General features: G+C 43.4%; 1 protein-coding gene across 1 annotated transcript in view; it reads right to left on the reverse strand.

The window, feature by feature from the left end:
• The window catches only part of LOC121290438 (suppressor of tumorigenicity 14 protein homolog), a 172,606-nt gene that overhangs the window by 116,942 nt on the left and 28,786 nt on the right, over positions 1-26,878 (reverse strand). Inside the window, exons 8-9 of the mRNA XM_041210876.1 lie at positions 13,601-13,787; positions 1,963-2,102 (exon numbers count right to left, since the gene is read on the reverse strand). Coding sequence (XP_041066810.1) covers positions 1,963-2,102; positions 13,601-13,787 — 327 coding nt within the window. The remainder of the gene's footprint in view (positions 1-1,962; positions 2,103-13,600; positions 13,788-26,878) is intronic.

Below are 26,878 nucleotides of genomic sequence, written 5' to 3' on the forward strand. Positions count from 1 at the left end.
CCTTGACACCAAGGTCGCATTTGACTGAGTGTGGCATCAAGGAGCCCTAGCAAAACTGGAGTCAATAGAAATCATGGGGGAATCTCTCCACTGGTTGGAGTCATACATAATACAAAGGAAGATGGTTCGGGTTGTTGGAGGTTCATCATCTCAGCTCCAGGACATCAATGCAGGAGTTCTCAGAGTAGTGTCCTAGGCCCAACCACCCTCACAAGCTTCATCAATGACCTTCCTTCTTTCATAAGGCCAGAAGTGGGGATGTTCACTGATGATTGCATAATGTTCAGCACTGTTCACAACTCCTCAAATAACGAAGCAGTCCAAGTCCAAATGCAGCAAGATCTGGATGATATCCAGGCTTGGACTGACAAGAGGCAAGTAACATTCATGCCACAAAAGTGCCAGGCAATGACCATCTCCAACCATCGCCCCTTGATATTCAATGGCATTACCATACTAAATCCCCCACTATGAACATCCTTGGGGGTAGCCATCGACCAGAAACTGAACTAGACCACCCATATAAAAACTGCGGCTACAAAATCAGGTCAGAGGCTAGGAATCCTGAGGTGAGTAACTAATTTCCTGACTTCCCAAAGCCTGTCCACCATCTACAAGGCACAGGTCAGCAGTGTGATGGAATATTCTCCACTTGCCTGGATGAGTGCAGCTCCAACAACACTCAACAAGCTTGACACTATTTGGAACAAAGCAGCTCACTTGATTGGCAGCCCATCCACAAACATTCACTCCCTCCACCAGCAGTAGCAGCAGTGAGTACCATCTACAAGATGCACTGCAGCAACTCACCAAAGCTCCTTAGGCAGCACCTTCTAAATCCACAACCATTACCATCAAGAAGGACAAGAGCAGCAGACACATGGGAATACCACCACTTGGAAGTCCCCTCCAAGGCACTCACCATCCTGATTTGGAAATATAGCGCCGTTCCTTCACTGTCGCTGGGTCAAAATCCTGGAATTCCCTCCTTAACAGTGCTATGGGTGTACCTACACCATATGGACTGCAGCAGTTCAAGGAGGCAGCTCAACACCACCTTCTCAAGGGCAACTAAGGATGGGCAATAAATGTTGGCCCAGGCAGCGGAGCCCACATCCCTTGAAATAATAAATTTTAAAAAAGAACAAAAGTTGGTGGAGGATCAAAGATAATTTGCTCTTGAGAACCAATTAATCCCTTGATGGACAAGCCAGTGGCACCCACATCCCATGAATGAATGAAAAAAGATCCCAGGAATTAATTTAAAAAAAAGAATGGCAGGGCAGGCAACTCACTGCCCGCTGCACCATGAAATTCAATGAGCTCCTTGTTGATACATACTTAGTGAGCTGAGTAACAGAAAATTGGGCGCAAAAATCCATCCCACTGCCCAGCGGGAATTAAGCCGAGTTTCCCGCCCACCATTGCCCTTAGTCTCCAGAAAGGAAAATCCCACCCTGTATCTTGCACCTGAATTTTTATAAGGCTCCTGTAACAAACCTTACTGAGCACTTTCTTAAAATCCAAACACGCTGCATTTCTTTTATCGATAAACTCATTTAATTAAAAAAAAACTCCACCGAATTTAGCAAACACAGCTTGCTTACAGCAAATCTGTAATGCTTTGCCCTTTGTTGCATTCCATATGCTTATTAATTTGACCCAGAATTATGGAGTTGTAAGAGTTTACGTACAACTAACATTAGACTAACCAGTCTGTAGTTATTCAGCTTATTGTTCTGTTAATTAGGTTGCATCAGCCAGCTACCAGTCTGCTGGTATATTTTTTATATTCATGCAGGATTGCAAATGCCTCCAGAATTTTGTATGAAGTATATATACATTTTCATGTATGTATGAAATCAAAGATATCTGAGAAAGGTTACTCACTTCATTGGCATGCTCCTGTGCTTAAATCTCTTATAAAACTAAACAGCTGGAAACATTGTAAGGTAGACTCACTTATTGTCTTGATGTATTGCACTGTTGCTTCAAACTGATTCATATGTTGGGATTGTGAAAAGAATATGGCCAACATTACATTCCCTGATGATGTCGCAGTGAAGGTCTGCAAAGGAAAGAGTTGGCTGCTGGAGCATATCCTGTCAAGTGAAGATACAGCAATTTGAATACTGTGTAAAGCTGGTTTCATATATAGTTAAAAATTAAGAACTGCTTTTTCAAAATAATTCTAATTTATTCAGTTGGTATTTCTTAAGCAGGAATGGCAATATACAAATCCTACAATGCATGAGAATAGTCAACTAGTGTCATTTCAAAACTATACTACAAAGAATATAAAAACAAAAAAACTGTGGATGCTGGAAATCCAAAACAAAAACAGAATTACCTGGAAAAACTCAGCAGGTCTGGCAGCATCGGCGGAGAAGAAAAGAGTTGACGTTTCAAGTCCTCATGACCCTTCGACAGAACTTGAGTCGAAGGGTCATGAGGACTGGAAACGTCAACTCTTTTCTTCTCCGCCGATGCTGCCAGACCTGCTGAGTTTTTCCAGGTAATTCTGTTTTTGTTCTACAAAGAATATGTTCAGAAGTTACACTGAGATTTGTACTACCCTTTGATGAAAGATGGGGGCAGCAAATACCTAAGGCTTCAGCAGAAAGCAATGTTCTGTTTCAAAAGTAATTGATTGCTTTGGTCTTTATGGCCAACAAATCATTTGCATTGGAAGACAGCTTTGTATTTTAGCAAAGCAAAACACTGCAGCAATTGTACAAAATTTTCAAAATGGTCTCAGCATAAGATAAAGCAAATTAAGTTGCATTACTCAGATAAAAGCAAAATTCTGCGGATACTGGAAATCTGAAACAAAAACAAAAATTGCTGAAAAAACTAAGCAGGTCTGACAGCATCTGTAGAGAGGAAGACAGAGTTAACGTTTCAAGTCCATATGACTCTTCATCAGAACTAAAGATAAATAGAAATGTGGTGAAATATAAGCTGTTTAAGGGGGGTGGGACAGGTGGAGCTGGATAGAGGGCCAATGATAGGTAGAGGCAAAGGAGAGATTGCCAAAGAATTCCTAAACAAAAGGTCAAAGGGGTGTTGACAGTGGTGATATTAGCTAAAGGATATGCTAATGGTGACATTAAGGGTAGAAAGCAAAATGTGACAGATGGCCCTAGCGGGGGTTGGGGGGTGGAGTGGGGGGGTGGGGGGTGGAGGGGGGAAGGGATTGAAATAGGCTAAAAGGTGGAGATACAACAATGGTTGGGAATAAATTTTAAAAGTTATAATAGAAATAGGTGGGAAAAGAAAAATAAAAACATTTTTCTTTACCCACCTATTTCTATTTTTCTTTTAAAATTTATTTCCATTCATTGTTTTATCTCTACCTTTTAGCCTATTTTGATCCCTTCCCCCCACCCCATCCCAACTAGGGCAATCTGTCACTTGCTCATCATGCTTTCTACCCTTAATGTCACCATTAGCACATCCTTTAGCCAGTATCACCACCGTCAACACCCATTTGACCTTTTGTTTATGACATCTTTGGCAATCTCTTCTTTGCCTCCACCTATCATTGGCCCTCTATCCAGCTCCACCTGTCCCACCCCCCTTAAACAGCTTATATTTCACCACATTTCTATTTCTCTTTAGTTCTGATGAAGAGTCATACGGACTCAAAATGTTAACTCTGTCTTCCTCTCCACATATGCTATCAGACCTGCTGAGTTTTTATAGCAATTTTTGATTTTGTTTAAGTTGCATTACTGTTCAGTCTGACATCACAGGTCCAGATTATCTGATCCCACACCCCAAATTTAATTCTCCTCTGATCCCTTATTAATCCATTTATTCTCAAGCATCCTATTTACCTGTTTCAATAGTCATGCAACTAAATTATCAGCCAGTATGGATCTGATGTTGCTTCAATGACATAGTCATTTAGAAAGATCTGAATTTCTATTGTGAATCTGTGCAACAGAATATGAATGCATCACTTGGTAATAAGGGATTAAGATAATTCTCCACTTTGAGCATGAAATAGATTAATAAATTCTTTTAAAACAACTGAAATGAGTAAGAACATTTTCCAGATCTCATTAAATGGATGACAAAGATATAAAACTTTCCTCTCAGCCATGAATAGAGTTTTAAATAAAAATATCAAAATTATTTAAAACGCATGAATATATATCTACAGGCATAATAGCTTCATAACCTTGAATCTACTTGACAATCCATTTTAAAAGGAAGCAAGACAAACTGTTTTAACAGAAGTTTAAGGGTAAAGAGCTAAGTTACATTGCAATGGACAGGATAACAAACATGTCCTAAAGAAAATGTTGTGGATATTGAATGTCTGAAATAAAAAAAAAGAAAATGCTATAAGTACTCAGCAAGTCAAGCAGGAGCATTTTTAAAAATTCTTTCACAAGATGTGAGCATCACTGGCTAGGGCAGCATTTATTGCCCATCCTTAATTGCCCTTGACAGGTGGTGGTGAGCCGCCTTCTTGAACTGCTACAGTCCACGTGGTGTAGGTACACCCACAGTGCTGCTGGGAAGGGAATTCCAGAATTCTGACCCAGTGACAGTGAAGTCAGGATGGTGTGTGTCTTGGGTGGGAATTTGCAGGTGGTGGTGTTCCCATGTGTCTGCTGCCCTTGCCCTTCTAGGTGGTGGGGGTCACAGGTTTGGAAGGTGCTGCCAAAGGATCGATGGTGAGTTGCTGCAGTGCATCTTGTAGATGGTACACATCGCTGCTACTGTGCATCGATGGCGGAGGGAGTGAATGTTGAAGGTGATGGATGGGGTGCCAATCAAGTGGGCTGCTTTGTCCTGGATGGTGCCAAGCTTCTCGAGAGTTGTGGGAACTGCAAGTGGACAATATCCCAACATGCTTCCGCCTTGTGCCTAATAGATGGTGGACCAGCTTCGGGGATTCAGGAGGTGAGTTACTCACCACAGAATTACCAGCCTCTGACTTGCTTTTGTAGCCACAGTATTTATATGGCTGGTCCAGTTCAGTTTCTGGTCATTGGTAACCCCCAAGGATGGTAATAATGGGGGATTCAGTGATGGTAATGCCTTTGAATGTCAAGTGGAGATGGCGGATTTCTCTCTTGTTGGAGATGATCATTGTCTGGCACTCTCCACATCTGTGGAGAGAGAAACAGGGTTAACGTTTCAGGTTGATGACCTTTGATCAGAACCGGGAAAAGTTAGAAATGCAGTGGGTTCTCAACAATGGTGAGTGGGGTGGGGGCGTGGTGAGAACAAAAGGAAAGGTCTGTCACAGCAACGTCAGAGGAGGGAGATTCATCTGAGGCATCACCATCACAGCAGTCAAGTGCAACCTCCACCAGTGCAGATACACTCACTTTGGTGGAGCCTCAAATGAGTTTAGAACAGGTAGCACAAGGTGATCAGTACCTCACATTGAACAGGAGGAGGTTACAGAAACAGACACAGCTGTGTGCAGTGCCCCTCAGAGAATGGAGGGCAGCTCCAGGAAACTCAGCTGGGCAGAGATGCAAAGCCTTGTGGGTCACACATAAGGCAGGTCTTTAGGAGCTGCAACAGGAGATGCAATAGCCACTGTGTTCCAATGCATGAGCTCTTTTCAGTTTTTCAACTTTTTATGCAGAATCAGGAATGGCCTCCTCCTCTGCCCACTGCGCAACCATCTCACCTCCTTGGACATGCTACTGACCCAGCGTGTTTCCCATGCATCACCTCAAAAATCTAAATCAACCATGCAATGCGAGTTCTTCAATGGCTCATTGACCACTTCAGTTGGTTACCCACTTGTCCCAATCCCCCAAGAAGACAACTCCACCAAAATTGCTGGGAGGCGGGAAAATGTCAAGAAACAGGCAAGCCACTCAGCAGCATGATTTTCCCATCATGGCAATCTCCAAGCCAACCACCACTTCAGTATGAAAATTCATTCCAAAACACTCAAGGAACTTGACATCATCCAGGAAACAGCAGGCTGCATAATTAGGGTCCCATCCATCATTTTAAACATTCACTCCCTCCATTACCTATGCACCGCTGCAGCAGTGTGTACCATCTACAAGATGTACTGAAATAACTCATGAAGGCTCTTCGACAATGCCTTCCAAACCCACGACTTCTACCACTTAGAAAAGCAGGACAGCAGGTGTTTGGGAACATCTCCACCAGCAATTTTCTTTCCAAATCACATACCATCTGACTTGGGACTATATTGCTGTTCCTTCACAGTCGCTGAGTCAAAATCTGGGATTCTCTGCTTAACCATGCTATGGGTGCACCTGTACCACTTGGCCTGCAGTGGTTCAAGGCGGCGGCTCACTTCCACCTTTTCCAGGGCAGTTAGGGATGGGCAACAAATGCTGGCCTTGCCAGCAACTCTCACCTTCCATGAACAAAGAAAAAAATCGTGTTGTATTTGATGCTACCCCTGCAAAGCAGATATGGGAATTGTTTCCCCTCATATTGATAAACAAGATTTCATCCTCTGAAGTATAAACATTTTCTATACCTAAGTCCACTAGAGTGCAGACATACTGATCTAGAAATTCTTTGGACCTTGCTTCACTGGCATAACCATGGCGGGCCAGAAGCTCCAGGTGCACTTGTCCAATGCTGTACTAAATCTTTTTTTTAAACAAGAGCTTTTATTTCACTGGAGTTTATAAGCAATCATAGCTGTAGAAGTATCGCATCCTGAGAACTGTAACAGTAGCCCTAAAGTTCTTGTGCTGAGAGGCGTTCTGAGTACTCCTTGCTGCTGGGTCTCAGTGGGAATTCACGTGGAGTGAATGCCTGCAAAGGAAGCATCAGTGACTCCCACCCAAATGCATTCTTCAAAGGCAGAGCGGTGCCTTTCCACTCCACCTGAATTCCCACTGAGACCCAGGTAGGCCAGACCAATTTTTTTTTGGTTAAATATTTCAGCTTCCACAAGAACCAATATGCCTGAAGGCAATCCATTCCCTTTTGATTGGAAACGTTATTCTGAAAAAGGTTCAGGGACTTTGGAAGGCTTCAAGCCGATTCATGTCTTGGGTTCCACCAAATCCCTTCAGCATGTGATTGGGGCTGGGGTGTGTGTGGATTCTTGGGGATATACATGGACTCTGCAACCCCACCGCCCCCCCCCCTCACCCCAGCCCAGCAACCTAACCACCTCCTCCACAAGCTGGTTTGGCATAGAGGGTGGGGTCAGGACACAGCCTCCCTGACCAGAATTTGAAGATTGGATTTAATTGTGGCAGAATCCCAGAAGAGTTCAGTTGCATATTGCCATCCTCCCCATCCCCCCCACCCGCCCCTCCTCCCAGCAGAAAGGGGTACTTAGAACACTTCTCAATACAAGAACTTTAGGGCCACTGTTAAAGTTCTCAGAATGCAATGTTTCTGCAGCTATGATTGCTTATAAACTCCATTGCAATAAAAGCTCTTGTTTAAAAAAAAACTACTTTTCCAATTGCTCAAATACATACAGTCAAAACTGCAAGAAATCTGCAGTGTTTACTGAGCAATAGAAAAAAAAACTACACTTGTATGTTAACAAGATTTGGATTTGGAAAGACGATACAAAAGGTCAGGTGAAGTTCATTAAGTAAACCTTAATAATTGCTTTTACTTCCACAGAAGAAGAATGGAAAACCAGTCAAATCTAGTTTTTGAATAACCTACTGCTGAATGAGCCCACAGGCTAATGCTTTCATGGTCAATGAACATGGTCTGCCTAACCCAGTAGGTATTCTCAGATTATGACCTGTAATATTTAAAGGGGGATTTTTCCAGGCACTTGTTTACTTGAGAGGCAACAGGCAAGAAGCTAAAAAAGGCATACATCATCTTTGTCACTAGTGCACCACTCATGTTTGATATATATATATATACATACATGTCATGTATTCTTGTATTTTGATGCAACATAACTGTCCTTTCACATTAATTTCTGTTAAAACAGCTTATTTTGCATTTGTAACTGATAATTCAACAAGATTTACTTTACATCAGCAGTGAACAAAAATGGTTTGTTAAACACTTTTTGCAGATGCCCTTTTACCCATTTAATGTACAAAACCATTAGACACTTTCAGACTCATAGATTTTGACAAATTCTCCTTAATATTAGAGCAAGGTACAATAATTTCACTGCTGTTAAAATCAGAATGGTGAGGCTGTACAGCTACCATATGGGCATTTTTACTAATTTTATGTAAGGTTAAAAATCACTGATGTTTTTTTCAGTTCAACAACATAAAAAGACTTCCTGACTTTTGAGACTTATAAGTCTACATTCAGGTAGGTCAAATACTGAATGAGGATCTGTGCATTTATCAGCATGTATTTTAAGACACAAAATTTATGTTAAACACTGAAAATAGAATCCTGAACATAGTAATGTTGCTCTGAGCTTCTTTTATTTTGCTGGATTCGATTTGTTTAATAAAAATGGAATTGCTTTGGGTTATAGACAAGCTGTTCCAGAACAATTCTTATCACATACTTATATCATTGCAGAAAGTATTAGGCCATTAACAAAATACAATTCATTTTTATTTTACCCAAATAGCTTGCCTTTGTAACTAACACATATTCACAGGCATCAATCGCATATCTGTGAGCTTTGGTGCCAGCACTCTACTTATAATGAAGAAAAAACATTTTTAACAACAACTTGCAAAACTCTGATAAACAATACATCAGTCCTTCCTTTATTTACACATGATGCGGTCATCTTCCTCTCATTTCAATTAAGCGTCAATTTTAGTTTATTTTATGCACATCAGTGCGAGGTTTGAGGTGAGGTGATGAGAGATAGATTATCTGTCCATTCTTTGCATCCAATGTTGAAATTTCTTGAAATGTGTATGGGAGAACTTTTTAGGTCAATATGTAGAGAGCCCAACAAGGGACAGCGCAGTGCTGAACCTAATTCTGGGGAATGAAGCCAGACAGGTGACTGAAGTGGTGGTGGGGGAGCATTTTAGTGATAGCGACCACAACATGGTACAATTTAAGCTTGTTATGGACAAAGAAATAGACAAGTTGCAAAAAAATGTTTTGGATTGGGGGAGAGCAGATTTTAGTAAAATAAGGCAGGATCTGGCCAAAGTAGACTGGGAACAGCTACTTGTGGGGGAATATACAAAGGAGCAGTGGGGGTGTTCAAAAAGGAAATGGGGAAGGTACAGGCTCAACATGTTCCCTCTAGGGTGATAGGAAGGAGTAACAAGCCCAGAGAACCATGGATGACCAGAGATATTCAGGATACAATGAGGAGGAAAAGAGAGACTTTTAGCAGGTACAAGGTGAGCAAATCAGCAGAGGCATTAGTGGAGTACAGAAAGTGCAGGGTGGAGCTTAAGAAAGCAATTAGGAGAGCAAAGAGGGAATATGAGAAAGCTCTGGCTGGTAAACGTAGGGAAAATCCCAAGATATTCTATACGTATATCAATGGGAACAGGATAACTAGGGAAAGAGTAGGGCCCATGAGGGACCAAGGGGGCAATCTATGGGTGGAGCCAGAGGACATCGGTAGAGTGTTGAAAGAATACTTCACATCCATCTTCACCCAAAAGAATGAGGATGAAGGTATGGAACTCAGGGAGAGAGACTGTGAGGTTCTTGAGCAAATTGATACAGGGAGTGACAAGGTATTGGTGGTGCTGGCAGGCTTAAAAGTGGACAAATCTCCAGGTCCGGATAACTTGTGTCCCAGGCTGCCGAGGGAGGCAAGGAAGGAGATCACAGGAGCTCTGTCACAAATTTTTAATTCCTCTCTGGCCACGGGGGAGGTGCCAGAGGATTGGAGAACAGCTAAAGTGGTTTCACTATTTAAGAAGGGTTGTAGAGAGAAGCCAGGGAACTACAGGCCAGTAAGTCTCTCGTCAGTGGTAGGGAAACTATTGGAGAAAATTCTGAAGGAGAGAATCTATCTCCAATTGGAGAGGCAAGGTTTGATCAGGGATAGTCAGAGGGATGTCATGCTTAACAAATTTGATTAAATTTTTTGAGGAGGTGACCAGGTGTGTAGATGAGGGTAGTGCAGTTGATGTAGTTTATATGAATTTCAGCAAAGCCTTTGACAAGTTCCCACATGGGAGACTTATAAAGAAGGCAAATGCACATGGGATACAGGATACCATAATGAGGTGGATTCAAAATTGGCTTAGTTGTAGGAGACAGAGGGTGATGACAGAAGGATGCTTTAGTGACTGGAAGCCAGTGTCCAGTGGCGTACCACCAGGATCTGTGCTGGGTCCCCTATTATTCATCTTTTATATAAATGACATAGGTGACTATGTGGGGGGTAGGATTAGTAAGTTTGCGGATGACACAAAGTTTGGCCGGGTGGTTAACAGTGAGGTTGAGTGTCTTGGGCTACAGGAAGATATAGACGGGATGGTCAAATGGGCAGATAAGTGGCAGATGGAATTTAACCCTGTAAAGCGAGAGGTGATACACTTTGGAAGGAGTAATTTGACAAGGAAGTTTTCAATGAACAGCATGGCACTAGGAAGTTCTGAGGAACAAAGGGACCTTGGCGTGTGTGCCCATAGACCTCTGAAGGTGGAGGGGCATGTTAGTGGGGTGGTGAAAAAGGCATATGGGACACTTGCCTTTATCAATCGAGGCATAGATTACAAAAGTAGGGAGGTCATGTTGGAGTTGTATGGAACCTTGGTGAGACCACAGCTGGAGTACTGTGTGCAGTGTAGGAAGGATGTGATTGCACTGGAGGGGGTGCAGAGGAGATTCACCAGGATGTTGCCTGGGATGAAACATTTAAGTTATGAAGAGAGGTTGGAAAGGCTTGGATTGTTTTCGTTGGAGCAGAGAAGACTGAGGGGGTGACCTGATCGAGGTGTACAAGATTATGAGGGACATGGACAGGATGGATAGGGAGAAGCTGTTCCCCTTAGTTGAAGGGTCAGTCAAGAGGGGACATAAGTTCAAGGTGAGGGGCAGGAGGTTTAGGGGGGATGTGAGGAAAAGCTTTTTTACCCAAAGGGTGGTGACGGTCTGGAATGCGCTGCCTGGGAAGGTGGTGGAGGCGGGTTGCCTCATATCCTTTAAAAGGTACCTGGATGATCACTTGGCATATTATAACATTCAAGGCGTGGGCCAAGTGCTGGTAAATGGGATTAGGTAGGTAGGTCATGTGTTTCTCACGTGTCAGTGCAGACTTGATGGGCCGAAGGGTCTCTTCTGCACTGTGTGAATCTGTGATTCTGTGAATGTCAGAACCTACTAGTTTACCTATGGCAGCACCAGATGAGCCCAGACTGATTGTTGGCATTGTCCTCTGTGTTGTAGCTTTCAGGAACCTACAAGAAATGTGGCTGGGGGCAGTCTCAATCTAATGCCTAAAAGGCATAGGTCGACAGCTCAATACTACCACTGATTGGCACTAAACTGACAATCTCATTCAGGCCACAGGGTAACTGATGCTGTGAATGGAAAAAAAATGGCATACTGCACTGTGCAGTGAGGGGTGCTCTGGCTTGGGGCTGGGATACATTGTTGAGGAAGAATAAAGAGGAATCATTACTAATCACAACAACAACATGTATTTATATGGATCTTCAATGTAAGAAAACATGCCAAGGTATTTATCAGGAGGATTCCAAAGTAAAATGTGACATTAATCCACATAAAGTGATACAGAGCAGATGGCCAAAAGTTTGGGCAAAGAAGCAGGTTTTAGGATGTATCTTAAAGGAGGAATGAGAGTTAGAGAAGCAGAGGGGCAGAAAGTTTTAAAGAGGGAATTCCACAGTTTAATACCTAGGCAACTGAAGATATGACCACCAATGATGAAGCGACTAAAATCAGGATGCTCAAGAGTCTAGAACTAGGGCAATGTAGATATTTTGGACTGTTGTGGGGCTGGAGGAAATTACAGAGATAGAGAGCGCAGATTACAGAAACAGAGAGGGGCAAGGCCTTGGAGGAATTTGAAAACAATTGAGGTGTTGCTTAACCGGGAACAAATGTGGGTCAGCTAGCAGAGAGCTCTTGGGTGAACAAGACTTGATGCAAGTTAGAACACAGGCTGCAGTTTGATAACTTCAATTTACAGAGGTAGAATGTGGGGAGGATTGCATTTAGACATTCATGTCCAGCAGTAGCAAAGGAATGGATGATGGTTTTCTGCAGCAGATGAGCTGGAAATGGTGCAATGTTACAGAGGTGGAAATAGGCAGTCTGACTGATGGAGTAGAAATGTGATTGGAAGCTCATCTTGGGGTCAAAAACATCAGTTGCCGGGGAAAGGAGTCAGTGGCTAGTGGGTGCAGTTTGTAACAGAGATCAATCATGCTATATCTGACATGAGAATACTTAATGCACTGAAATGGAAATGTATTAACATCCCTATCTTGATCAGTACAAAATTTACCAAAACAAAAGCTCAACTCTAACCTTGAAAAAAAAAATCCACAAGTGCAGAATGTTTGAGATCAGTGAGCAGATTTCTCCAAACTGCTTGTCCATCTTTTGAGCAGAATTCATCCCCAGGTGAAGTATGACACATGCAGTGCCTGTTCATTTGCAAGATGCCTTCCTTAACTAGTGGACACATCATCCAAATTTTGTCTCGATTCCTGATGATTTGACCTCTTGGATTTAACTATTATATTTTTTTCTTTGTGACAGCTCACTGCTATTCCTAAAGCGGAGATATTTGCTGTGACACCGTACAAATAAAATACTTTGATTAAAAATAAATGTATTGAAATTCAAATCACCAACCACAATTTCATGTGCATAGAAAGGAAATAGATAAAGGTTCACACCAATACTCAATAATGTGGGGTTACAGCCAGCCATTGTGTGTAGAACACTATGGGATGTTCTGAGTTTGTGAAATGTGCTATATAAATGCACGTTCTATTTCTCACCACTCTCAGCAAAGTTACAATCAAGACCAAAAGATGGAAATAGCGCAGGTCACAATTGCGCAAGAGAGGCCAAATGGCTATATGAATGCCATCAATGGCTCCTTCTATTTTGCAAAGTCAAACATTCTACTGAAATTGGGGATCCATATGACACGTTAGTGGGAAAGGTGATGGAAGTACTGCCCAGCCATTTGTTAAGCAGCAAGCTTGCTGGCACTGCAGATGATTTCACTAGCCATTTGGAATGAGGTAAAAATGGTAAGAGAGGGAATGACCATGACTGTTTTGATCACAATGAGATGGAGGATAGCTAGTAACAGATGCCACATATCTGTAATTGAACAGCAGGTCCACGCAGTCCGGCTTGATTTCCCTGACACACCTCTTTTGATATTCTTCATCCTTTTACACAAAATCCTGTAATAGGGGCACTTTGAAAGTAACCACTGTATCTTGAAAAAGCATGATCATTTTCAAATCTGTCACTGTATCTTCAAGAATTTCCTTCCATCCAGGTGATAACCATATTGCTCTTTACTACTCACTTTAAATGGGAGAGCAACACCGGGCAGAACCTTCACAGGAAAATCAAGGCTTGCATCCTAATGCCCTTATTTGCTTATGTTTCTGGTATATAATTTCTGGTACCCACATCTCCAGCTACATAAATCAAACAGTTTCTGTGAAGTAGATTTCCTACCCAATGACCTGCCTTTCCTTACCTTATGATTAGTTTCTTTTTTCCAGGTACCAATGAGTCATAAAGTGCAATGTAATTCAGGCTACAATCATCATTCATAAAATATTTTTGAATAGTAATTTCCAGCAAATGGTTTGCAGGCGCTCTCATCTCCCAACGACATGATGACGCTTTATTCCACTGGATTCTTCTATCAGTCACAGGACATGCTGAGGGGTAAGATAAGATCATTAGAACTTAAAGTAGGAACAAAATTGAAAGACCCATTGTTCTTTGTTACAACAGCAAATCATTGGGAAATACTGTTCAGTAATGACTGGAACATGAAGTATGCTTGGATGCCAGTGAAAGGGCGGAACTAATAAATTGAATCTATAAAGATGGTTTTGCGGAGCTCCTCCAGCTACCTGAATGTTATTTATACTTCATACATCTCATGAGTAAACTATTTTAAACTTGTTTAGATTTAATGGAAGAGGCTTTTTTAAAATTCATACATAGGATGTGAACGGCACTGGCTAGGCCAGCATTTATTGCCCATCCTAATTGCCTATAAAGTTGACAGGCAGGAAGCTGACAGTCACATGTTGCATAGGGAGGACGTAGTCAGCAAAAAGGGCCAATATAGATTCTTGTCCGAGTACTCTGCTATGTATCCAAATTGGTGCAGATGTAAAATCAACTCCCAAGGTTTTTTTTTCATCATAGTTACAATTTTGAATTTGCAACCAACTAGATTATAGAATTCAGGAATGTAGAATCAGGTCAAACTGCAGCCAGTCTTAAAGATGATCCAAGCTTTGTCATTAGAATATTGATAGCAATTAATCTAATCACCAAATAAAGCTGCTTGCTGGTCTATTGTTTTCTAAAACATCTCACCACATTCCCATGCAGCTTGTTTTACACTATCTATAAATCTTATTTCTTGATATGCCCCATTATATTAAGTGGAAAAATTCGTTCTGGGAAATATCACATCATGAGCACACTGCTTGTTTAGTTCAACATATTCTGCCTTTTTCATTGAGCATGACACCTGAATTAACTTAATTTTCACCTCCTGTTTTGTTTGCTTTAAGTTTTGTTTTGTCTTTGTTCACTATCTGCCTTTATTGAAAATCTCTTGGTAAATTCATCTTATCTTCACTGCTTTTAGGACTTTGGCAGATTTCCTTCCCAGATTTAGTACTTACATCTCTCATAAAGACAGTAGATTGAACAAAACACAAACTTTGCAGTCTCATGTATCTCTTTAAAAAAGGAAAGGAAACCTACTGTTGCACAACAGTTTTTGCACTCAAGCATTGCAGGAATTCTCAGTCGAGTTGATTTTCTACTTTAAGAACAAAGCAAACTGGAACAGATCAAAACAGTTTTTTTGCTGCCTATGTTGAGCCATCTTCACAGTAACTTCCAGGTTGGTCTTGATTTTGTGCAATCGAGAGCTCTTGGTATGAAACCAACCTATTTCTCAGGGCCGACACATTGGAGAATGGTGCGAAAGAAGGGCGGGTAGTCAGAGCTACTTAGAGGCTGCAGCTGCACTTTTGTTAAATGTACTGACTGGCTGTCTAGAAGCACCAAAAACACTATGCATTTTAGACTCTGCTTTAGAACTATTGCCACATGTGAAGAGCAAAAGGAGGATCTGGAGTTCCACAGAGTGTGCCCTGCCTTGGAGAAGGTAGTGTTAATAATGAAATCAAAACACAACCCAGAGATGCATAGGAAGTTTTCAGACATCAAAATTCTGCGAATATATGGTTCTCCAACATTTCCTTTTGATAAGTGTATGGACAAAATATGCATGCTGCAAAATGTTTCCCCTTAACCTGCTACACATTGACTACTTCTATATATATATAGCACTGAGAGCAACCTCACCATAATGCAAGAGGAGTTCCCATTGTATTGGCATTTTTAAAGGTATGCCTACAAAGTCTAAATGCACAATTCATATGATTTTTAAACAGACACATGCATTCTTTGTCACTTACTCACTCTGCAATGTAGGAAACATTGATTAGCTCAACACTGCTTCTTTCTTCTGTGGAAGGCAACATACATAAGAACATAAGAAATAGGAGCAGGAGTAGGCCATTCAACCTCTTGAGCCTGCTCCACCATTCAGTGAGATCATGGCTGATCAGATTGTGGCCTTAACTCCACTTTCCTGCATGCCCCCTAAAACCTTAGACTCCCCTGTCAATCAAAAATCTGTCTAACTCAAGCCTTAGATATGTTCAATGACCCAGCCTCCGCTGCTGACTGGGAAAGAGAATTCCAAACACTAACAACCCGCTGAGAGAAGAAATTCCTCCTAATCTCCCTCTTAAATGGGAGACTTCTTATTTTTAAACTGTGCCCCCTAGTTCTCCCATGAGACGAAACATCCTCTCAGCATCTACCATGTCAAGCCCCCTCAGAATTTTATGGCTGAGATTTTCTGTGCCTGCTTGTGTCGGGCGTGTTCAGTGGCGTGAGCGGACAATATGGCGCGATTGGTTTCACAACGGCGTGAAACCGGTTTGAGATCGCTTGGTCAGCCCGCTGATGGTGAGCCACGTTTCCTGCCATCAAACGTCAGGAACCTCATTGTAATAAATCAGCATGTCATTGAAAGGCTGGACTCATCCCCTGCCCACTGGATCATCCACACACATTGGCGGGAAAACATGCCGACGTGTTTCACACCAGCACATAAGCGATGTGCATCTGGCGGGCTGCACTTCCCTCAGGACTTCAAGGTTTGTTTGCCTACCTTGCTTCGGTCAGCACTCGCAGTCATCAGCGCTAGGCTTCACAAACAGCATCACATCACTTTTAGTGGGGCTCACGGGCAGGTCTCTACCTACCAGATCAGCCGTATGTAGGTGGCTTTTCAATGGCTGCAGGGCAAGGGCTTGCTTGGGGAAGTGGGAGAAGTGGCCTCAGGCAAGGGAAGTGGCTGCAGGATGAGGGCTATACTGGGAAAGGAGGATATCCCAGGGTATGTGTGGGGGCACATGTTGATCAGTGCCAGTCGCCTCAAGATGGTGAGGGCTGAGGAGGCAGTCTCCAGAGGAGATAAGGCCAAATGAGCATGTGAGGGTATGATTGTGAGAATGGGTGTGATGTCCCTTGAGCTGGCAGTGAGTGAGATGCCAGTGAATGTGTGATGGGCTTGAGTGTGTGAGTTTAGAGTGATGAGATAGTTGCCATGCCCTCGCTGCACGGATGAGATAATTCATCCTCGATCTGCACTGGATGGCCAACTTCTTCTGTGCAGCATTGGCACTGATCACCACTACCACTGCCTGCTATGCTGGGCTGGTGTTGTTGCTGACCGCCCTGTGGCCAGAGCAGCGGTAGAGGACATCGTGGTGGGCCTCCATGGCATCCAAATGGTATTCCAGTGAGGTGTCATTAAACCTGGGGGCTGCAGCCTTTTTGGCCTTTCATGGGCATCTTCCCTGCAGCAGTCGTGGGCTTGAAGCACTGAGATGTGTGCACGCAGCTGGACTTTGAATATGGCGCCGGTGTGATGAAGCAGCGAGGTGACAGCATGGCAGGCGAATGAGAGCCTGGCCGGCATGGAAGTGATGTGTTTCCCGGCATTGCATAAGTAATGCAGCGGGTTTGGGATGATACAGTGTGACAACCCGCCATTGCAGCCGGCGGGTAAAACATCATTTTACCCGCCCGTTACCGCACTTAATGCAAATCTGGGTCGATTCTGCCCTACAAGTGCCTATAGATCAACGTGGGCCCCCATAGCAGGACTTGAGCACAAAGTCAAGGTGCTCCACTATAGCACTAAAGGTGTGCTACTGACTGAAGTGCAATCTTTTGGATGAAATGTTAAACCTAGGCCCTCTTTCGAAGTAGGGGAGTTTCCTCTTATGTTCTGGCCAATATTTATACCTCAATCAACATCACAAATCAGATTAAAGCAAAAAACTGCAGATGCTGGAAATCCAAAACAAAAACAAAAATACCTGGAAAAACTCAGCAGGTCTGACAGCATCTGCGGAGAGGAACACAGTTAACGTTTCAAGTCTGAATGACTCTTTATGAGAACTAAGGAAAAATAGAAAAGAGGTGAAATATAAACTGGTTTAAGGTGGGGTGGGACAGGTAGAGCTGGATAGAGGGCCGGTGATAGGTGGAGATAGCCAATAGATGTCATAGACAAAAGGACAAAGAGGTGTTGATGGTGGTGAGAAATAGGTGGCTTTTCCCACCTATTTCCATTATTTTTAAATGTATTTCCATCCATTGTTTTATCTCTAACTTTTAGTCTATTTCAATCCCTTTCCCCCACCCCAGCCCCACTAGGGCTGTCTGTACCTTGCTCGTCCTACTTTCTACCCTTAATGTCACCATAAGCACATATCTTAGCTAATATCACCACCATCAACACCTCTTTGTCCTTTTGCCTATGACATCTTTTGGCAATCTCCACCTATCACTGGCCCTCTATCCAGCTCTACCTGTCCCACCCCCCCCCCACCCCCCCCCCCCCCCCCCCCCCCCCCCACTTAAACCAGCTTATATTTCACTCTTTTCTATTTTTCCTTAGTTCTGATGAAGAGTCATTCAGACTAGAAACGTTAACTGTGTTCCTCTCCGCAGATGCTGTCAGACCTGCTGAGTTTTTCCAGGTATTTTTGTTTTTGTTTCACAAATCAGATTATCTGGTCATTACCATACTGCTAGCTGTGAGAGTTTGCTGCACACAAGCTGGCTACCACGTTTCCCACATTATAACAGTGACTACACATCACTCACTGCAAGGCACTGTGGAATGTGTTGTAGTTGTGTAAGGTGTTATGTAAATGGAAGTTATTGGCCCAGATCTTCCGAGGGGTGCCAATCAGCATTGGATTGCCGCTGCGTCTGGCAAATTGCCCAGCCTGACGCTGCTCCACATTTCTACTGAGGTCGTCCAAACCAGTCTGTCCCAGAAACACGGAGTGCAGCATTCCTTGGAGAACTCCATCAGATCATTGTAGAGGTAGTGGGGAACAAGGCATGTCCCTTTTTCACAGCACTAGCTACTATATAGTAAATTTAAATGTCCAGTCTGAATGTTAACAAATCGATGTTAGTGAACGAGGGAGTGAATGGGTGAGTAAGTGGGTGACGGGTGGGTGGGTAATGCGGGTAGGTAGGTAATGTGGGTAAGCAGGTGAGCGAGTAAATGGGTAGGCGTAAGTGGGTAGGGGTAGGTGGTTGAGTGGGTAGTCAGGTTGGGACAGCTGCGGGTAGTTGGAGGTAATCGGGGGTCGGGTAGTCACGGGTTAGTTGGAGGATCTGGGGTGTAGAAAGGAGGGGCTGGGAGTGTTGTCAGGTGGTTGGGGGGTAGTTGGGGGGGTTGAGAGCAGTTGGGTGGTCGCTGGTTAGTCAGAGGATCGGGAGGTAGTTGGGGGTTGGTGCGTCGGAAGGTTAGCGGGGGGGTTGGGGTGCTCGTCAGGGGTCATGAGGGTAGTCAGGGGAGTAATCGGGTGGTCAGGAGGGTAGTCAGGTGGTCAGGGGTGTGGTTATTGTTGGGGGGGAAGGTAGTCAGGGGTCAGTGTGATTGAGGGTTCAGTTCTGCAGTTAGACTCGGTTTTAATTGGTCTAACATTTCCTGGGTAACTATTCAGCTAAGTCAGAAATGTCCCAAGTCTCCGACTTTAACTCAGATTCAGAGACATCAAGGGGGGTCCCGGGGAGCAGGGAAATTGCCCATTGAAAGTTGAAACTTCCCTGGCAATTCCCACGTATGTCCGCATGTCGGGATTTCCGCAGGGTCTCAATTGTATGTCCGGTCCCTGACATTTTTACGGTTAGATTATTTGGTAAGATTATTGCACAGTGTTGCCACTTCTGATTTTGCTTGCATTTAATGTGATTTTGCAGTTTATGGAAATGAATCTACTTGTTGTATACAGTAAGAAACCTGTGGCACATTTGCAAGATACCTTGAAGCGCTGATCCCACTATTTCTCATAAATTCAAAAAATAGGACTGTAACCAATTTTCTTCCATTAAGGAAAATGATCATAAATACCCAACTGCTTTGTATAAAATAGATATTTAAGTTTCCCGGGAATGCATAAATAATGTTGCGGGTTTGGGATGATACGGCCTGAAAACCCGCCATTGCGTCCGGCGGGTAAGACGTCCTTTTACTCGCCTGCTACTGACCTTAGTGCACATCTGGGACGACTCCGCCCTATACATTTCAATAAGGCCACCTCTCATTCTTCTAAACTCCAATGAGTATAGGCTCAACCTGTTTAATCTTCCTCATAAGACAAACCCCTCATTCCAGGATCCACCTAGTGAACCTTCTCTGAACTGCTTTCAATGTAAGCATATTCCTCTTCAAGTAAGGAGACCAAAACTGTATGCAATACTTCAGGTACAGTCTCACCAATGGCCTGTAAAGTTATACCAAGACTTCCCTATATTTATATTCCATCCAGCTTACAATAAAGATCAATATTCCATTTGCCTTCCTAATTACTTGCTGTATATGCATGCTGATTTTTAGTGATTCATGTACAAGGACACCCAGATCCCTCCGTACTACAGCATTCTGCATTTCTCTCCAGTTATGTAATATTCTGCTTTTCTATTCTTCCTGCCAAAGTGAACAACCTCACATTTTCTCATATTATACTCTATCTGCCAACTTTTTCTCTACTTATTTAAGCTATCTGGATCCAGTTGCAGACTTTTTGTATCCTCCTCACAATTTGCTTTCCTACCTATCTTTATAACGTCAGCAAATTTAGCTACAATACACAGTCATTTGTATAAAACAGATATTTAAGTTTCCTGGGAATGCATAAGTAATGCAGCGTTTTGGGACGATATTGCATGAAAACCCGCCATTGCATCCAGCTGGTAAAATGTCCTTTTACCCACCCACAACCGTACTTAGTGCACATCTGGGATGATTCTGCCCTCTACATTCATTAATATGGATCGCAAATAGTTGAGGCCCCAAGACTGATCCCTGTGGCACTCTACTTGTTAGAGTTTGCCATCCGTAAAATGATCCAATCTGTTTCCTGTTAGTTAGCCACTTCCCCATGCCTTGAGCTCTTATCTTGTGTGGCACCTTATTGAACGTGCTTTGGAAATCCAAGTACACCACATCCACAGGTTCCCCTCTATTCACCCAGGTTGTTACATCCTCAAAGAACTCTTATAAATTTGTCCAACTCAATTTCCCTTGCAATAAACAATGTTGACTCTGTTTGACTGGATGATAATTTTCAAAGAGTCCAGCTACAACATCTTTAATAATGGATTCCAGCATTTTCCCAATGATAGACATTAGGCTAAGTGGCCTATAATATCCTGCTTTCTGTCTCCCTCCTTTCTTGAACAGAGTTATTACATTTCCAGTTTTTCAATCCACTGGGACTTTTCCAGAATCTAGGTAATTTGGAAGATTACAACCAATGCCTCCACTATCCCTGCTGCCACTTCTTTGAAGACCCTAGGATGCAGGCCAGGGAACTTGTCAGGCTTAAGCTCCATTAATTTTCCCATTACTTTTTCTCTAGTGATAGTGATTGTTTTAAGTTACTTCCTCCCTTCTGCCTCTTGATTTTCTACAATTCCTGGAATGCTCATGTGTCTTCTACTCTGAAGACAGATACAAAATGTTTGTTCGAGGCCTCTGTCATTTCCTCATTTACCATTAATTCTCCATTCTCACCATTCAAAGAACCAATGCTTACTTTAACTACTCTATGTTGTTTTTATATACCTGTAGAAGCTTTTACTGTCTGTTTTTTGTACTCTTTGCTAGTTTTCTCTCATGCTCCAATTTCTCCCTCTATCTTTTTTAATCATCCTTTGCTGACTTCTAAAACTTTACTAATCTTCTGGTCTCCCACTAATCTTTGTAGCATTGTATGCCTTTTCCTTCTATCTGATACCACCTTTAACTTTGTTACTTAGCCATGGATTGTGCATCCTTCTGGTAAAATACTTCTTCCTCAATGGAATATTGTTGACAGTAATGAAATATCTCCTTAAATGTCTTCCATTGCTTCTCTATCTTCTTTTAACTCATTTACCCAGACCACTTTAGCCAACTCTGCCTTCACAAACTTAAATAAAGGCCATTACAAGGGTAAGGCACTGCTTATGGGCCATGTGAAGCCATGAGGCATGTCATATTCTGAACTTTATCCTAATTATACATTTTAAAATTGGACACAAAAAGGCTGGAAAAATGGCCGCCCAAGGACACCCAACTTCTTTTGTGGAACAGAACTACTTCCCTGTCTCAACTGGGAACAAAAAGAACATTCCAGACTGATGTGAGTCAATGCCTTTCCCTGAAACCAGGAAGTTTATTATGTAATTTGAATGGGTCATTCTAAAACAAAGACACTGACTGCCTAAAACCCTCAGAGGTGTTAATCCACAATACAGGATGTCTAATCAACATGAACACACCACCTTATTTGGGAAAAGACTTTGAACTTGGGAAAAGCCACATGGAGGCATTCACTTATGTCCTTTAGGGAAGGAAATCTGTCGTCCTTACCTGGTCTGGCCTACATGTGACTCCAGGCCCACAGCAATGTGGTTGATTCTTACATTCCCTCTGAAATGGCCAAGCAAGACACTTAGTTGTAACAAATCGGTACAAAGTCACAAAAAAGGAATGAAACCAGATGGACCACCTGGCATCGACCTAGGCACCGGAAACGGCAACGGCAATTGCAACCCTGTCGGCCCTGCAAAGTCCTCCTTACTAACATCTGGGGGCTAGTGCTGAAATAGAACTGTCCCACAGACTAGTCAGGTAACAGCTTGACATAGTCATCCTCACGGAATCATACCTTACAGATAATGTCCCAGTCTCCAACATCACCATCCCTGGGTATGTCCTGACCCACCAGCAGGATAGACGTAGCAGAGGTGACAGCACAGTGGCATAGAGTCGGGAGGTAATTGACCTCGGAGTCCTCAACATTGACTCCGGATCCCATGAAGTCTCATAGCATCAGGTTAAACATGGGCAAGGAAACCTCCTGCTGATTACAACATACTGCCCTCCCTCAGCTGATGAATCAGTGCTCCTCCATGCTGAACATCACTTGGAGAAAGCATTGAGGGTGGCAAGGGCACAGAATGTTCTCTGGGTGGGGACTTCAATGTCCATCACCAAGAGTGGCTCGGTAGCACCACTACTGACCGAACTGGCTGTGTCCTATAGGACTTGGCTGCTAGACTGGGTCTGCAGCAGGTGGTGAAGGAACCAACAAGAGGGAAAAAGATACTTGACCTCATCCTCACCAACCTGCCCGCCGCAGATGCACCTATCCATGACAGTATCAGCAAGAGTGACCACTGCACAGTTATTGTGGAGCTAAAGTCCCGCATTCACATTGAGGATACCCTCCATCGTGTTGTGTGGCACTATCACCGTGCTAAGTGGGATAGATTTCGAACAGAACTAGCAACTCAAGACTGGGCATCCATGAGGCCCTGTGGGCCATCAGCAGCAGCAGAATTGCATTCGAACACAATCTGTAACCTAATGGCCCAGCATGTACCCCACTCTACCATTACCATCAAGCCAGGGGATCAACCCTGGTTCAATAAAGAGTGAAGGAGGGCATGCCAGGAGCAGCACCAGGCATACCTAAAAATGAGGTGTCAACCTGGTGAAGCTTTAAAATAGGACTACTTGCATGTCAAACAGCATAGGCAGCAAGTGAGAGACATAGCTAAGTGATCCCACAATCAATGGATCAGATCTAAGCTCTGCTATATCCAGTCGTGAATGGTGGTGGACAATTAAACAACTCACTGGAGGAGGTGGCTCCACAAATATCCCCATCCTCAATGATGGAGGAGCCCAGCACAGCAGTGCAAAAGATAAGGCTGAAGTATTCGCAACAACCTTCAGCCAGAAGTGCCAAGTGGATGATCCATCTCGGCCTCCTCCAGAGGTCCCCACCATCACAGATGCCAGTCTTCAGCCAATTCGATTCACTCCAAGTAATATCAAGAAATGGCTGAATATACTTGATACTGTAAACGCTATGGGCCCTGACAACATTCCGGCAATAGTACCGAAGACTTGTACTCCAGAACTTGCCACGCCCCTAGCAAAGCTGTTCCAGTACAACTACAACACTGGCATCTACCCAGCCTATGTGGAAAATTGCCCAGGTATGTCCTGTACACAAAAAGCAGGACAAATCCAACTCAGCCAATTACCGCCCTATCAGTCTACTCTCCATCATCAGTAAAATAACGGAAGGGGTCATCAACAGTGCTGCCAAGGGGCACTTGCTTAGCAATAACCTGCTCACTAATGCCCAGTTTGGGTTCTGCTGGGGACACTCAGCTCCTGACCACATTGCAGCCTTGATCCAAACATGGACAAGAGAGCTGAACTCCCGAGGTGAGGTGAGATGACTGTCCTTGACTTCAACGCAGCATTTGACCAAGTGTGGCATAAAGGAGCCCTAGCAAAACTGGAGTCATTGGGAATCGGGGAAAGCTCTCCACTGGTTGTTGACATACCTGGCACAAAGGAAGATGGTTATGGTTGTTGGAGGTCAGTCACCTCAGCTCCAGGACATTGCTGCAGGAGTTCCTCAGAGTAGTGTCCTCTGCCCAACCATCTTCAGCTGCTTCATCAATTACCTTCCTTTCCATCATAAGGTCACAAGTGGGGATGTTCGTTGATGATTGCACAATGTTCAGCACCATTCGAGACTCTTCAGATACTGAAGCAGTCCAAGTCCAAATGCAGCAAGACCTGGACAATATCCAGGCTTGGGCTGACAAGTAGCAAGTAACATTCGCGCCACACAAGTGTCAGGCAATGGCCATCTCCAACAAGAGAGAATCTAACCATCGCCCCTTGACATTCAAAGGCAGTACCCCATCACTGAATTCCTCACTATCAACATCCTGGGGGTTAACATTGACCAGAAACTGAACTGGATTAGCCATATAAATACTGTGGCTACAAGAGCAGGTCAAAGGCTAGGAATAGTGTGATGAATAACTCACCTCCTGACTCCCCAAAGCCTGTCCACTATCTACAAGGCACAAGTCAGGAGTGTGATGGAATACTCCCCACTTGCCTTGATGAATACAACTCCTACAACAAAGAAGAAGCTGGACACCATCCAGGACAAAACAGTCCTCTTGATTGGCACCACTCCACAAACATTCACTCCCTCCATCACCAACGCATAGTAGCTGCAGTGTGTGCCACCTACAAGGTGCACTGCAGGAACTCACCGAGGCTCCATAGATAGCAGCTTCCAAACCTATGATCATTACCACCTAGAAGGACAAGGGCAGCAGATAGATGGGTTACACCACCTGCAAGTTCCCCTCCAAGTCACTCACCATCCTGACTTGGAAATATATCACCATTCCTTCACTGTCGCTGAGTCAAAATCCTGCAGCTCCCTCCCTAACAGCACTGTGGGTGTACCTGCACCACATGGACTGCAGCGGTTCAATAAGGCAGCTCACCACCACCTTTTCAAGGGCAACTAGGGATGGGAAACAAATGCTGGCCCAGCCAGCGAAGCCTACATCTTGTGAATGAACAAAGAAAAAAAAAAATTGTTTTTGTTTGTTTAAAAGATCAGCTAGGAGTGGTTTTCAAAGTTCCAACAAATTTCAAACCATCAGTTCAGCCAGTCTGTTAACCTGACTCGAAACAAGCTACAACACATCAGGCAGCCAGAGTACATAAGTTGTTTCATTAAAGTTCATTTGAGAAACAACATCCTAGAAATTCAACTACAAGAAACCTCATGATCTGCTGTGAACCCTCTGCCCTAGAAGACGTTCCTTCAACTTTAAAACATTGAAACCATAAAGGAAACCAGAAGCTTGCCATGTGGGAGATAGGAGATCGTAAACCAGAGACTGAGACAACTGTAATCTGCAAAAGTGCATGACCTTTATCCGTATCCAATCTTTGGCTGTAATTTTCCAGCCCTGCCTGGCACCAGAATCTTCTGGTCCCGCCAAAAATCAATTGCATTTGTCTGGCCTGCCGCAACCCCTGCCATGGCGGGACTGGAAAATCCAGGCCTTTGTGTGTGTGTGTGCGAGAGACAGAGAGAACGGGTATATCTAATGGTATGCGAGTGAATGTGGGAAGATGTTTCCATTAGTAGGAGAGACTAGGACCCGAGGGCACAGCCTCAGAATAAAGGGAAGACCTTTTAGAACAGAGATGAGGAGAAACTTCTTTAGCCAGAGAGTGGTGAATCTATGGAATTCATTGCCACAGAAGGCTGTGGAGGCCAGGTCATTTAAGACTGAGATGGATAGGTTCTTGACTGGTAAGGGGATCAACTGTTATGGGGAGAAGGCGGGAGAATGGGGTTGAGAAACTTATCAGCCATGATTGAACGGCAGAGCAGACTCGATGGGCCGAATGGCCTAATTTCTGTTCCTATGTCTTATGGTTCTAATGCTTAATTCAGGAAAAGTGTGTGAGAATAAATAATCTTTACCTTTTAAACTCACAAAAGTTTGCTTCTGAATTACTTAATTGGGATATATACTCCAACAGGGTAAGAAAAGGCACACCTCTTTCCATACAAAGCATACTGATTACGGGAGCTAAGAGAACACAGAAATTCTGTCTGTGACAACCTACATTTCTCACTCTCAAACTGAATGTAAAATTCTATCACATTATGATCACTCTTGCCTAGAAAATCAAATAATATGAGGTCGATAACCAATCCTATCTCATACAGACTGCTAGTCCAAACCAGTCTTGTCCTTTGTAGGTTCCAGAAAGTATTGTTCTAAGAAGCTGACTTGAATGCATGAACTCATCCTCTTGGCTCCCTCTGCCAATTTGATTTATCCAATTGATATGAAGATTAAATCTGTCTTTTTACATTCAATGTGATCATGGCTGATCATCAGCCTAAACTCCATTTTCCTGCCCAGTCCCCATATCCCTTTATTCCCAAGGGACCAAAAATCTCTCTATCTCAGCCTTAAATATATTCAATTGGGAAAACAAAAAACATGGAAGGACACTGCATTTTTAAACTTTTCTGTATCTTTAAAGGGCCAGCTGATAAAATTAATGGTGGGGGGCACATAGAAGGAATGGAAGTGAGCGACTGAAGTAGATGTCACCCCAAAGCAAAGGGTCAGAACAATGATTTTCTGTTATCCCATTTCACTCGCACTTGAATATAATACTGTGACATAGAATCATACAATGGTTACAGCACAGAAGGAGGCCTGTGAGCCTATCATGTCCGTGCCGGGTCTCTGGAGGAGCAACTCA

The sequence above is a fragment of the Carcharodon carcharias genome, chromosome 18 (genome assembly GCF_017639515.1).
Source record: "Carcharodon carcharias isolate sCarCar2 chromosome 18, sCarCar2.pri, whole genome shotgun sequence".
Lineage (NCBI taxonomy): Eukaryota > Metazoa > Chordata > Chondrichthyes > Lamniformes > Lamnidae > Carcharodon > Carcharodon carcharias.